The sequence below is a fragment of the Bos javanicus genome, chromosome 6 (genome assembly GCF_032452875.1).
Source record: "Bos javanicus breed banteng chromosome 6, ARS-OSU_banteng_1.0, whole genome shotgun sequence".
In the NCBI taxonomy this organism is placed as follows: Eukaryota; Metazoa; Chordata; class Mammalia; order Artiodactyla; family Bovidae; genus Bos; species Bos javanicus.
In genome coordinates this window covers 7,417,053-7,431,379 of record NC_083873.1, presented here as the reverse complement: position 1 = coordinate 7,431,379, position 14,327 = coordinate 7,417,053, and the positions used below count along the sequence as shown (strand labels likewise).

The 14,327-nt window shown below is 39.1% G+C and overlaps 1 protein-coding gene across 3 annotated transcripts in view; it reads left to right on the top strand.

Moving 5' to 3' along the window:
• LOC133249225 (bifunctional heparan sulfate N-deacetylase/N-sulfotransferase 3) overlaps positions 1-14,327 on the top strand; it is a 184,083-nt gene that overhangs the window by 95,602 nt on the left and 74,154 nt on the right. For all 3 annotated transcript variants that reach the window (XM_061419299.1, XM_061419300.1, XM_061419301.1), the window contains 2 exons: positions 6,595-6,780; positions 11,595-11,723. In XM_061419299.1, the coding sequence (XP_061275283.1) occupies positions 6,595-6,780; positions 11,595-11,723 (315 nt within the window). The remainder of the gene's footprint in view (positions 1-6,594; positions 6,781-11,594; positions 11,724-14,327) is intronic.

Below are 14,327 nucleotides of genomic sequence, written 5' to 3'. Positions count from 1 at the left end.
TATAAAACTGAGTCACTCTGCTGGTACAGCGGAGACTGGCACAACATTGTAAATCAACTACAATTTTTAAAAAGTAAAGTACCATTCTTGATTACTAGCAAGAATTTAAATAAGAAATATTACCAAGGATTTGTTGTTGTTCTTCAGTCGCTCAGTTGTGTCTGACTCTTTGTGACCCCGTGGACTGCAGCACACCAGGCTTCCCTGTCCTTCACCATCTCCTGGAGCTTGCTCAAATTCATGTCCATTGAGTCAATGATGCCATCCAACCATCTCGTCCTGTGTCGTCCCCTTCTCCTCCCACCTTCAATCTTTTCCAGCATCAGGGTCTTTTCTAATGAACTGGCTCTTTGCATCAGGTGGCCAAAGTATTGGAATTTCAGCTTCAGCATCAGTCCTTCCAATGAATATTCAGGACTGATCTCCTTTAGGATGGACTGGTTTGATCTCATTGCAGTACAAGGGACTCTCAAGAGTCCAACACCACTGTTCAAAAGCATCAGTTAATCAAGGATAGTAATAAACAACTATTTCTTCAGGAATGAAGTTACCATGTTTCTCAAATACATGACTACCAGTTTATTCCTTTTATTCTTTTGGTTTTGAGAAAGTTTTTCTGAGAAATAACACATCACTTTTTGCTTAATAAAATTGTGTTATCTTCATATTTGCATGTGGAAACATCCGAATATACGATTTAGGAAAATCTTGAAATTTTAAATTCTATACAGTGTAAATATAAATTCATAATAATAAATGTTTATTACTTGAATAATAATCTTTAACTGTAGTCTCAAAAGTGTTTTGAAGTATTACTTTTATGGGTGTTAATTTTATAGGTGTTAAATTTCTCTGTGAGTTACCATATGTCCATTCTGCAGAGAACTGACAGTTTGAGATAATTGAGAGAGTAAAAATTAGAATTGGAGGGAGGTAGTCAGTATCAGTTCACACACTTGTTCATTAATATTATTGGAGTGCTTGTTGTTGGCAAGACACTGGGCTTATAGCAGTGGGTAAAACAGAACCCAGAATTCATGGTGCTTATTGTTTAATGAGGAAGAGAAACATTAAGAAACAATTATATGGGACTTGCCTTGTGGTCCAGTGGTTAAGAATCCACCTGCCAATGCAGGGGACATGGGTTTGCTCCCTGGTCCAGGAAAATCCCACATGCTATGGAACAACTAAGCCCACAGGCCACAACTACAGAGCCCGTGTGCTGCAACTGCTGAGGCCCTGGTGCCTAGAGTCCGTGCTCTGCAAGAGAGAAAGCCTGAGCACAGCAGTGATCATGACACATGACCAAAACAAGTGAATGAAAAATTGTAAAGTACTTATTAAAAGCAAGGAAATAATTATATGAAGGAATATTCACTTACAACCTGTGCTGTGTACCATGGAAAAAAGATGAGCACTACTAAGAGAAGTCTTAATGTGGACTTAGCTTAGATTGGGACTTGACAGTGAAGGCTTCTCTGAACATATCACAAATAAAGGAACTAAGAGAGATATCAAATCTATCTAAGTGAAGAGTTGGAGTAGGGAAATTCTAGTCTGGCAAGATCACAAGTGGGAGGATGCTGAGGGTGGAAATTGCTTGGTGACTTTCAACAAAAATTAACGTGATTAAAATACAGTAAAATGTGGAGGGTGGTACAAAACTAGGCAAGAGAGAGAAGCAAAAGTCACACCGTGCAAGATTCACAACCATTCTATGAATTTTGTATTTTATCTTAAGTGCCAGGGGAAACCATGGAAGGATTTTGAGCAGGACGTCACCAGGTCATATTTGGGTGTTAAAGTGTTACTCTGGCTGCTATGTAGAGGATGGATTGAAAGCACACAGAGCAGAAATGGGTCGAATGGTTAGGAGGCCATGGAATAACATGGCAGATTGGATTAGGGGAGTGATGATGATGCTGATTTTAGAACTGGAGAAAAGTGGATAGGTTTCAGATTTACACTAGAGACATACTGATAGAACATGATAATGACCTAGATTAAGAAAAGAATGAAGAAACCTGTCAAGAATAGCCTCTGTCTTTTTGACACAGCAACTCGTTGGTTGATAACTGATCATGTTATTTAGTCACATGGAGGAACCCTGGGGAAAGAGCCTGTCTGGTAGAGCTTGAGAGGTGGAGCTGAAGAGTTCAGTTGTGAGACTAATTAATCCCACTTGTGTTCTAAGTATTTAACATACATTTTATAGTAACATAAACATAATCCCCAATCTTTTTGGCCCATGTCCTCTACTAGGGAAATTTTTATTACAGATGCTATAGCTAAGATGCTACTTTCAATCAAGGATTAATGAAAAGAATAAGGAGAATTAACTTTTTAATCTAAAATGTCTACTCTCTTAGACTTTTTGACCCAGATTCCAAAATAATAGTGTACTTAATTTCAAATTAAAAGATCTGGAAGAGGAAAAAAAAGATCGGAAGAGATCAGGAGTTTAGCATAAGGAATAAATCTTCTGAAACATAATAGACTGCCTTCCAGAACATATAACCTGCAATCTTAGCCCAGACTTTTCTGTGCAATAATATTTCAGGTGTTCTTCCTGGTATTGAATGCAAATTTGGAGGCCAATTTATATTGCCTTCATCTCTTTTAAAAGAGACCACCTACTAACGAATGCTCAGTGATTCACAGGCTGGAGCCACATGGCGTTGGTTGAGGGTAAACAGATCAGGAGGAAAGCAGGCCCAGGAGGGGATAGTGAGAGGGATAGAAGCACCAAGGCTCATAAGGCAGAGTCCCCAAGTCCACAGTGAAAGCAGGAAAAAGGGCCTATCTTTTATTGACAGAGAAAGGGTGGCCCAGTACTTTCATAATTCCACATTATAGCTGAGACACAGATTTGATCCCTGGGTCGGGAAGAGCCCCTGGAGGAGGAAATGGCAACCCATGCCTGCATTCTTGATTGGGAAATCCCATGGATAGAGCAGCCTGGTGGGCTACATACAGTCCATGGGGTCACAAAGAGTCCGATATGACCGAGCACACACACACCACTAGCTTTTTATCATGGCCATGGCCCAAAACTCAGCTTCAAAAAGATACATTGTCCACGGGAATGTGGTACTATCTAGTGTAATCTAGTTAATATCTTGAGTTAAGGAGGATGATAGCGTATTTAAAAATGGAGGCAGGCCAATAATGACAACAGTACTAAACGGCAGTCATTGAATGTGCATCGTGTTTCAGGAGCTGTACTCAACGCTTTTCATGTATTATATTATTGAATTTCCTCCGAACCCCTTGTGAGGTTTACAGGTCATAAATCATTCTCCAAAGACCACATAGGTGGTAAATGCAAGAGTGAACTGGCCAGATCTGTTTGACTCCAGAAGTGGAGTTTGCCTCAGTGCCTCACTGCATCAGCATACAAATCAAAGATGAGATTAAAGAACCTCAGTAGTTCTTTAGAGATAAGAGCTAGAACTAAAAACAGAAATTGTGGTATGTTGGTTTGCAAATATTTGGGAATATTCTGGCTTTCCAGGTGGTGCAGTGGTAAAGCATCCGCCTGCCAATGCGGGAGATGCAGTTCGATCCCTAGGCGGAAGATCCCCTGGAGAAGGAAATGGCAACCCACTCCAGTGTTCTTGCCTGGGAAATATCCCAAAATAAGGGGAATGTCTCTGCTGTATTGGACGGTCCTTTCCTAACACGGTGTTCTGAAGAGATAGCTGACCACTTACAGGTATTTAAAAACTACCTTGAGCTTTCTGTCAGCATAATTTCTCACACATTTGAGATACTTGAATTTTATAACATCGCTCCTGTCATTGTGAATTTCATTCTTTCTTCCTCGTATACCCTTTTAAAAGCTGTTTACCTGTAATTGTTCACCATTTTCCTTTAAATTTCTGTGGTTGAAATTCACTTGCTTTCCACTGGTCCATTATCACTACATCCCTGTTCTTAAACCACTTTAGATAAATATTTCACTGACTTTTTCTAACACAAAGTATATGTTGGTAATTTTTAGTTGAAAAAAAAAATGCCATAGCTTGAGTTTTTAAAAACCAAGGGGGAAAAAAGAAGTATTTCAATTCACTTTGTAGTGAAATTCAATTTTTTTTGGTTAAAAATGATTTTATTCCATGTTCTTCACATTTATAGTGTTTCTATCAAGTGGTCAGTTGTCAATCACATTTCCCCCCCTTTAAAAGTTTTTGTTTGGTTTTGCTATTTTTAAGACTTTATCATTGCTTTTAGTTTTTACAGCTTTGCTCTGTAAATGTCGATTTTTTAAAAACTTATCTTGCTTTGAAGTTTAACAGATTTCTTAATCTGTTAAATTTCAGATCCCTGTACAATGTACAGTATCCCTTCAGTTTTGGGAAATTACTATTCACTATTTCTTCAATTGCTGCTTCTGATTCTAAATGACATAATAATAATTGCCTGCTAATATGCTTGGAGAAGGCAATGTCACCCCACTCCAGTACTCTTGCCTGGAAAATCCCATGAACCTCCAGGAGCCTGGAAGGCTGCAGTCCATGGAGTCACTGAGGGTCGGACACAACTGAGCGATTTCACTTTCACTTTTCACTTTCATCCATTGGAGAAGGAAATGGCAACCCACTCCAGTGTTCTTGCCTAGAGAATCCCAGGGACGTGGGAGCCTGTTGGCCTGCTGCCTATGGGGTCACACAGAGTCAGACACGACTGAAGTGACTTAACAGCAGCAGCTAATATACTAAAGTCACTTCAGTTGTGTCTGACTCTTTGTGACCCCCATGGACTGTAGCCCCCCAGGCTCATCTGTCCATGGGATTCTCTAGGCAAGAATACTGGAGTGGGTTGCCATTTCCTTCCCCAGGGGATCTTCCCAACCCAGGGGTCAAACCCGTGTCTCTTATGTCTCCTGCATTGGCAGGCAGGTTCTTTACCACTAGCATCACCTAGGAAGCCCAGATAATAATTGCCTAGTTATGGTAATTTCTAGCAAAGATGCAAATACAGTGAAGAACATGGAAATTCCCTCCCACCCTTCAGAAACACAAGTATAATCCACTCCATCTCTCAGTCCACCCATTCTCTTCCTCACAGCAACGGTGTGGCAGCTCCCTTTCCAGCATCCTCAACTACAGCTGACTGAGCTGAGTTCTGAATGATGAAGACTTACAAGTTAAGAGAAAAGGGGTATTCCAGTTAGGTAGATAAAATGTACAATGTACAGCAAAGATGTAAAGGGAATCATCAGAAATTAGGGTGGGGAGATGAATGCAAATAGGATGCAATGCAAATAGTCTACATTAGGTAGGTTGGGACCAAATTTTGAGAGCCTTTTCTGCCGTACTGAAGGAATCTGATAGATACTTAAGGGATGACAAATCACTGGCAACCCATGAGCCTTCTGTGCTTAGGTGCTCAGACACTTCTTTCACCTCCTATTAATATTTAGGTTGAAAAGCAAAACTTGCCATGCCTTTTCCATTTTATCCATATCCATTTGTAGCATATTTCTATAATTCCTGATACTATGGTTCTCTGTATGTGAAATTGTGCTTTGGTATGAAGAAAAACCACAACTAACACAAGTCTATTTGGGTTGAACTTTTGAAAAATACAAGTAGAAAAATAAAATATCATTTAGGAGAAAAAAAATACATGTCTGCCACTGAAGCTATTCTTCTATTAAAAGGCATTTCATGTTATACGCAAAAGACACTTATCAGCATTAGTGGGCCATCTGAAATGAAGAAGAATAATTACAATTATACAAAGTTGTCTCAAGCCCCCTCCAAAATAGCCCAGTTGTCACATAGATTTATGTTTGGAATTTCGAGACTTGGTCAGGACCAAGTGAATAGAAGGAGGAGGAGCTGGGAGAGAAGGGGGACAGAGAGGGAGTGTGTGTGTTTAATTTAGAAAATTTTTAAGCTGGATTCATTTTATATACCAAAGCTGGATTTCAAATCGACTCAATTTCCAGATTGTTAGGTTCTTTCAGTACTTCCTACTTCACTGTAACCAAGCTTTGGCTTCAAAGAAAATTGGTCTATAAAATTTTTACCGCATTTTCTAGTCAAAAGTGTGTGCTTCTACCATGGCAGGGGACACTGTCTGTTACTGGCCCTCTCCTTGAGAAACCAACAGAAATGCGGGAAAGTTGGTAGAAACTGGGATACAGGCAAAGTAAAATCCTGTTAGCAAGTCTAATGAATGCAGAGTGTGTTCTGTCCCTCTTGGAAGCGTTGGTTTTATTTTGTGGGAAGTACTGAGTGTTCTTTACAGTAAGTGTTTGTCATGTAAGTTACTGAGATGGTGAGGAGAGAAGAGGATGTGGCCGCTACAGGATACAGTGAATGCAGGCTCTTTCACGTTATTCGTTAAAGTCACCAGTCCTTCTCACCACCTCTTAATACAAACCCATCATCATCGAGACTGGTGGGATGGCTGTCGGGCTTCATGAAGTCTAGAGGTCTTCATGTTCATCACTTTAATTTTACCATATAATTAAGTAATGATGGACTGAAGCAAATGTATTTATAGCATATGTGAAAATCCTGGGGTAAAAATAGGATGCCAATCAATCTTCCCACATCCTAACGAACATCTGCTTGGTCTTAGGAGCATGGCATTCCTACTGACATGGGCTATGCAGTGGCCCCTCACCATTCAGGCGTCTATCCTGTACATGTTCAGCTATATGAAGCCTGGAAGAAGGTTTGGAATATTAGAATCACCAGCACTGAAGAATATCCACACCTGAAGCCAGCTAGATACCGGAGGGGCTTCATCCACAAAAACATCATGGTGAGCATCTGTGGTTTGGGTAGGGCACACCACATTCTGCCAGAAAGAAGCAGAGAGAAGAGCGACGTATTAACAGCTTAACAGAGGGAAAGCTCCATGCAGCAGGAAGCATAGTTTTCAGATCCAAGCGAAGGATGTTTCAGTTACAGTCACTTTTTTTTCAGTTCTTCAAACATAACTTTAAAGTGTTATTTTACTGACACTACTGCTAATAAGCAGGCACTGATGTTAAACCACTAAGGAGACATTACATCTAACTTGCAGATAATTTATAGAAGCCATCATTTCTTCAGTTACTTAGCATGTAAAACTAACACCGTCTCTGTGCATATTAACCATGCCACTCTTTTACAAGCCAAACTGTCCTCTTTATCAATGTCAAACTAAAAAAAAAAAATCTCAGGTATTTACAAGAAGCCACATGTCCTGCATAATTATTAACAAGTCATAATATAGAGTACAAATGAGAGATGATGTTAAGTCATTTGTTATCTATTGTCAAATTCTCTCCGAAGTGTCTCTATTTGGTTTTGTGTTTTTACACTGGTGACAAATATGTATTGTCAAAATATATTGTTACTTAATACTTTGTGAGGCCTCTCAAAGTAAGTAATTAGGAAAAAATCCTAATTTTTCCCCAAATCAGAAGGTCTAAAGAGTACTGTGGTGTTAGGCATAGGTCTCCTGATTTAGACACGCGTTTAGACACACATTTAGATCACACCCATGTTCTGATCATCTGGGTTTTGATGATCTGTCTACAAATCAAACTCATGAAACCACCTCAAATGAAACCTATTATCTTCCCTTCATTCCAGCTATTGGTCCTGCTATTCCTAATTCAGTTTTAGCGATTTGAACATTGCACTACCCACCCCATGTCCAATCAAGTCTCTACATTCCATCAATAATTCCTTCATAATATTGTAATATTCACTACCTGTCTCTGTAATATTTATTGCCTTTACTCTTATTTGTAAACCACAGGGCTGATTCCTATTTCATCTATTTACAGCTTCTATCCACCCCCACCACAGTCCATCCCATGGACAGTGCCAACCTTTTAATCCTAAAATGCTGCCTTCACCTTGACCTTCCTAACCTATTCTTTCCAGTTGTTTCCACACCCTTTAACTTGCTCTGCAGGGACCTAAAAACAATTTAAACTAAGTCTGCCTTTCTAGCTCCTATTTTCCCGTAGTTAGCACAGACTCACTCCAGCCAAAAAGATCTGCAGCAGTATCACTGTGTCCATACCTCTGTCACCCTTTCAACCTTGAAAGACTTTCTGACCACTCTCTACCTATTCCTATTCCATTTATTCCTCAGTATCAAGTCCCGTATCTTATAGAACATGAAGCACCTTGGTGTATGTCTAGCAGTTCAACACCTAGGTCCGGCCTACACTGGTCTTATTCTCCTCTGAATTCCCAAAACATATCATCTTGTAACTCCACTGGGAACATAAAGACTTACCACATTTCAGGGTGTTTGTGCCCTACCCAGAAGCTATGAGGCTCCAGTCCTATTGCGTTATAGGGCAGTTTTTCCTGATGGAAAACCAAGACATCCCATCCCAATCCCTGGTTGTTAAATGTGACTCTCTGAAGAGAGCCAGAAACCTCAAAGCAATTAGATTACAGACCTGCTTATTTACTTACTCTTTCTAATGGAGATACCCACTGGTAGAGACTCCCACCAATCCTCCCAGCAGCCTCATGGGTGGCATTTACCAGGAACGCTTATTGGCAGTTCCTCTGGATTCAGGCCTTGCTTGTGCATGCGTGCTCAATTGCTCAGTCATTTCTGACTCTTTGCGACTCTTTGGACTATTGCCCTCCAGGCTCCTCTGTCCATGGGATTTTTCAGGCAAGAATACTGGAGAGGGTTGCCATTTCCTCCTCTAGGAGATCTTCCTGACCCAGGGATTGAACCCACATCTCCTTCATTGCAGGCAGATGCGACCCCATGGACTGTAGCCTAACCAGGTTCCTCCGTCCATGGGATTTTCCAGGCAAGAAAACTGGAGTGAGTTGCCATTTCCTTCTCCACTGAGCCATCAGGGAAGCCCTAACTCAGGCCTTACATATAGGATATTGGCTTTAGGTCCATTAGCGGAGATTCTTGGAGAAGGCAATGGCAACCCACTCCAGTACTCTTGCCTGGAAAATACCATGGACGGGAGAGCCTGGTAGGCTGCAGTCCATGGGGTCGCTAAGAGTCGGACATGACTGAGCGACTTCACTTCCACTTTTCACTTTCATGCATTGGAGAAGGAAATGGCAACCCACTCCAGTGTTCTTGCCTGGAGAATCCCAGGGACAGGGAGCCTGGTGGGCTGCCATCTATGGGGTGGCATAGAGTCGGACATGACTGAAGCAACTTAGCAGCAGCAGCAGCAGCAGCAGAGATTCTTGTGATTATGGTTTTCATAACCATCTCCTAGTTAGTTAGGATCAGCAGCTATAAGGTTTCCAGGGGCTTATCAATATATGAGAGTTTGAATTTGATAGTGTTACACTCCCAGAAACAGTTCTAGAGAGCAGAATGCCTAAAACCTCTCTTATTCCTTATCTAACACAAGAGAGCTATTTCCGGAAACATGTTCAGTGTCCTGTAGCACTGGAATTAGGGAGCAAAGCAATGGGATATGAGCCTCCTACACACGCATGGTCTCCTCAGCCTCCTTCGGTGGCCCACTGACCCTCCTAGGGCTCACAGTGACTCTCATCCTCTCAGCAACCATGATCCTCCCCACAGTTGCAAGGTAAAGCCTAACACTTCCTCTTCCCTCTGTTCAAATACAAATAATTTGAGAAATAAATGAGGCTCAAATATCTTTTCACTTCTGTCTCTCTCCATTGCATAGAATCAGCTAGATAATCAAGTCCCAAAGTTGGCTCTTTATGTTACCACAGTTTTTCAAGCAAGATATTCAAACTAAATCCTAAAAGTGACTCAGAATCATGCATATTTAAAATGTAAAATTAACCTGGCATTTAATTACATGTAGGCATTTCATTATTTAGCTTTGGGATAATTCTCTCTACCTTCCATACACTTTAAATCCTTCTTGAATATAAAGGATATACCATTGTGTTCTCCCACCTGGACTTGCGTAGAATTTTGAATTGGTATTTGTGAAATAACTGCTATTTCCAGGAAATTGTATTTCTATAAGTTATTAAGGAATATATTTGATTTGGTTAGAATATTTTGGCACTTAGTTCTCTTTTGTTGTTGATTCTGTGTATAACATTATGAGAATATATAATGCTTTTAAACATAAACATCATCAGAGCTAATACTCTGCAATTAATCTGAAGTTCTCTGAATGATCTCATCAAGATAAAATAGCTTCTAAGGATATAACTTTAACCAGTTTACCAAAATAAATAGGATATGTTCAGTTTTGATTTACACAGCAATATATAATATATTGATTGAGCTGAGAATCATGTTTTCTAAGAAAACTTTCAAGGACTAGATTGAAATTTATTATAATGCACATTCAAATGAAAGAAAAAGAGCCAGTATATTTCTAGGGAATTGCAAAGCATGGGGAGTCCTGTACAGTAATATTTTGACAACACTAACTGAACCAACTGTGCTTTAAGAATCAAGACAGAAAAAACTGAAGATTGATTACTTAGGACAATAAGCTGAAGACTTGCCTTTTTAAAATTCTGTAAAACTTGTATCTCTCCTAAATATATTCATTTATTTTCTACCACTTCAAGTGAATAATGATAAATGCAGATGATAAAGAGGTCATTAAATAAAATTTAGCTAAAGATTATACCAGCTTGCACAGCTTTTGCTCACCCTTTTAGAATTATACTGCCATTTTACCGGGGAAGTCGTAAGAATTTGAAAAAAAAAAAATCCTTATCATAAATATGTGTAATTGAAATAAATAATGGCTCTATATACAAAAGATAAAAGAATACTTTTTACTAAGTGACCTTTTTATCATTTTGTTTGTGATACATTATAAAAATTGCTAACCAAATGCATAATCTCTTTATTTCTCTTGGAACTGGCAGTCTTCAGACTTAGAATCTGGGGCTGTTACTACAACCTACAGTGGTCCTGTCAGAGTAGAGCAGAAACTATGACTTGTGTCTCAAATATTTGTTCTAATTTAAAATGTTATTTCCTAAGACTCATATTAGGTTACTAATTGACTTCATTTTCTAATGCATGTGTAGAATTTGATAGAAGTATTATCCTTAAATTTTTTGCCGTACTAGAATTACAATGTATAGCACAGGCAAATCCAATATGTTTAAATTTCATTTTTACTTTTTTTGTTTTATTTCATAAGATGCTGGAACATACTAGGTTTCATAACAGAAGTAATGACTTGGAGATTTAAAATAGATAAGTGGCTAAAATAATTCAAAGTCTGTCTTAGTTTTCATATAGTTCTTCCACTGTCTTCAGTATTCCTCCCATAGTGATCTCATCCCTACTTTCCAAATTATGAAGGAATTGGGGGATGAAGGATCTCAGAGATAAAGAATCCACCTGCAATGCAGGAGACTCAGGTTCGATCCCCGTGTTGGGAAGATCCCCTGGAAAAGGAATGGCAACCCATTTCGGTATTCTTGCCTGGGAAATCCCATGGACAAAGGAGCCTGGCAGGCTATAGTCCATGGGGTCGCAAGAGTTGGACATGACTTGGCCACTAAACCACCACAGTAAAGAGTTGAATAATGACACCAACTTTATCTTCCATGAGGGAAGAAGCTATGTCAGCATATTAATTGATTGAAGGGAACTTTTTCCTTACTTGCTCGTTCTTCCTTCAGGTTCTTCCGAGACAAACCTGTGGGCTTTTCACTCACACGATTTTCTATAAAGAATATCCAGGAGGTCCTAAAGAGCTGGACAAGAGTATTCAGGGGGGTGAACTTTTCTTCACTGTGGTCCTCAACCCAGTAAGTACTTTGAGCTTTTCTTCAAATAGATAATGAAAAGTGACAAAACAGATGAAAAACAGGCCAGGGTTTTGGTAGTTATCAGCAAGTCAATATGAAGGCTCAGTTATAAAACAGTAATTAATAACTAAATGGAACCACATTTAGTAATGGGGGCAAACTAATTCTTCAAGTAGTAATGAGATGAGGAACTTACAGAAGAACCAAGGAAGGGCTCTAGCAAGCCCTTCTCTGCATTGGAAAGTGATCAAAATTCAGATATTCTTGCTTTTATGCAGAATAAAATTTTCACCTATGAAACTCTTCTGTTCCTAATGGGACCAGTTTTTCATTTAGGTGACTATACCTCTATTTTTATCTTACTTAAAGTAAAAGTAGAAGTGAAATGGGAGAGGAATTAGGTAAGCAAATAGGGTCATTGCTGAAACATTCATGTTAGATCTTGTTTTGCTCTGTCTCAGGCCAGGGCAGAGCAGCCTCTTCTGTCGGGCTACTACTATTCTTTCTCCTTTACTTCTTAATAGCAAGGTGCCAGCTCCCAAAGGAACCATTTGTATTTATTTCTGTTTGAGGCAAGTGTCATAGAGTTTATGAGAAATAACTAATGGAAGTAAGGTGTATAAGAAAAAGAAGGGATTTTCATTTCCCTTCTGAAAATCACTGATATAAAATGTAAACCTGTGTTTATTTATTGTAAATTTGTCCCTAATGTCAGCAATATTCAAGATTTTTTTTAATTTAATTTTATTTTTAAACTTTACATAATTGTATTAGTTTTGCCAAATATCAAAATGAATCCGCCACAGGTATACATGTGTTCCCCATCCTGAACCCTCCTCCCTCCTCCCTCCCCATACCCTCCCTCTGGGTCGTCCCAGTGCACTAGCCCCAAGCATCCAGTATCGTGCATCGAACCTGGACTGGCAACTCATTTCTTGCATGATATTTTACATGTTTCAATGTCATTCTCCCAAATCTTCCCACCCTCTCCCTCTCCCACAGAGTCCATAAGCCTGTTCTATACATCAGTGTCTCTTTTGCTGTCTCGTACACCGGGTTAATTGTTACCATCTTTCTAAATTCCATATATATGCGTTAGTATACTGTATTTATGTTTTTCCTTCTGGCTTACTTCACTCTGTGTAATAGGCTCCAGTTTCATCCACCTCATTAGAACTGATTCAAATGTATTCTTTTTAATGGCTGAGTAATACTCCATTGTGTATATGTACCATAGCTTTCTTATCCATTCATCTGCTGATGGACATCTAGGTTGCTTCCATGTCCTGGCTATTATAAACAGTGCTGTGATGAACATTGGGGTACACGTGTCTCTTTCCCTTCTGGTTTCCTCAGTGTAAAAAATGTAATTCTCCAAATGAGAAAAAAAGTTCTAAGAACCCTCTCTTGACCTTAATTTTACCAGTCTTGCAATCAAAATTGCAGATATTTTTCATTGTCTACTAGTATTCAATAGCTAACTATTTCTCAGCTCCTAGAAAATGAGATAGAAGTAAGTAAGGGTAACTCATCTTTGGGCAAAATCAACACATACATCCAAAAATCACTATAGTCTGAATTTGTATGGCATTTGGCCTTTTGGAAGTTTATTAACCTTCCTACTGGCCAAAATATAAATAATTCTGATTTATATATCATAAATAACCTGGTTCTCTATCTTCTTTACAAATAGAAGTCTCTTTGGAATCATCTCATATGGTTTTCTTCTTTTTTTCCCTCAGTTCAACCCAAAGAGTTAAACCAATGCCAGATTGTAAACTGAAAACTCAGTTAAAATATTCTTAATATGGTAACATTATCACCATAATTTTAAGACTCCTTAATCTACAATCTGTAAAATTCTAATGTTTTCTATTTCCTTTCATCAAAGAGCAGTAGGACTATGAACAGGTAATCGCTTATTTGATTTTTTTAAACAACAGTTGCTTTGGCACTTAAGAAATTCTTAGTAGTATTGTAATTTCAGAACTTTCTAAACCAAATTAGTTGTATTTAACATAGAAGAATTCAAAACTAGATCATTCATGACCAATTGTTGTTGTTGTTCAGTTGCTAGGTCATGTCTAACTCTTTGTGACCCCATGAACTGCAGCATGCCAGGTTTTCCTATCTTTCACTATCTCCCAGAGTTTGCTCAAACTCATGTCCATTGAGTTGGTGATGCCATCCAACCATCTCATCCTCTGTCATCCCCTTCTCCTCTTGCCCCCAATCCCTCCCAGCATCAGAGTCTTTTCCAATGAGTCAACTCTTCGCATGAGGTGGCCAAAGTACCGGAGTTTCAGCTTTAGCATCAGTCCTTCCAAAGAAATCCCAGGGCTGATCTCCTTCAGAATGGACTGGTTGGATCTCCTTGCAGTCCAAGGGACTCTCAAGAGTCTTCTCCAGCACCACAATTCAAAAGCATCAATTTTCCAGTACTCAGTCTTCTTTATGGTCCAACTCTCACATCCACATGGAATGTGGAAAAACCATAGCTTTGACTATATGGACCTTTGTCAGCAACGTGATGTCTCCACTTTTTAATACACTGTCTAGATTTGTCATAGCTTTTCTTCCAAGGAGAACTGTCTTTTCATTTCA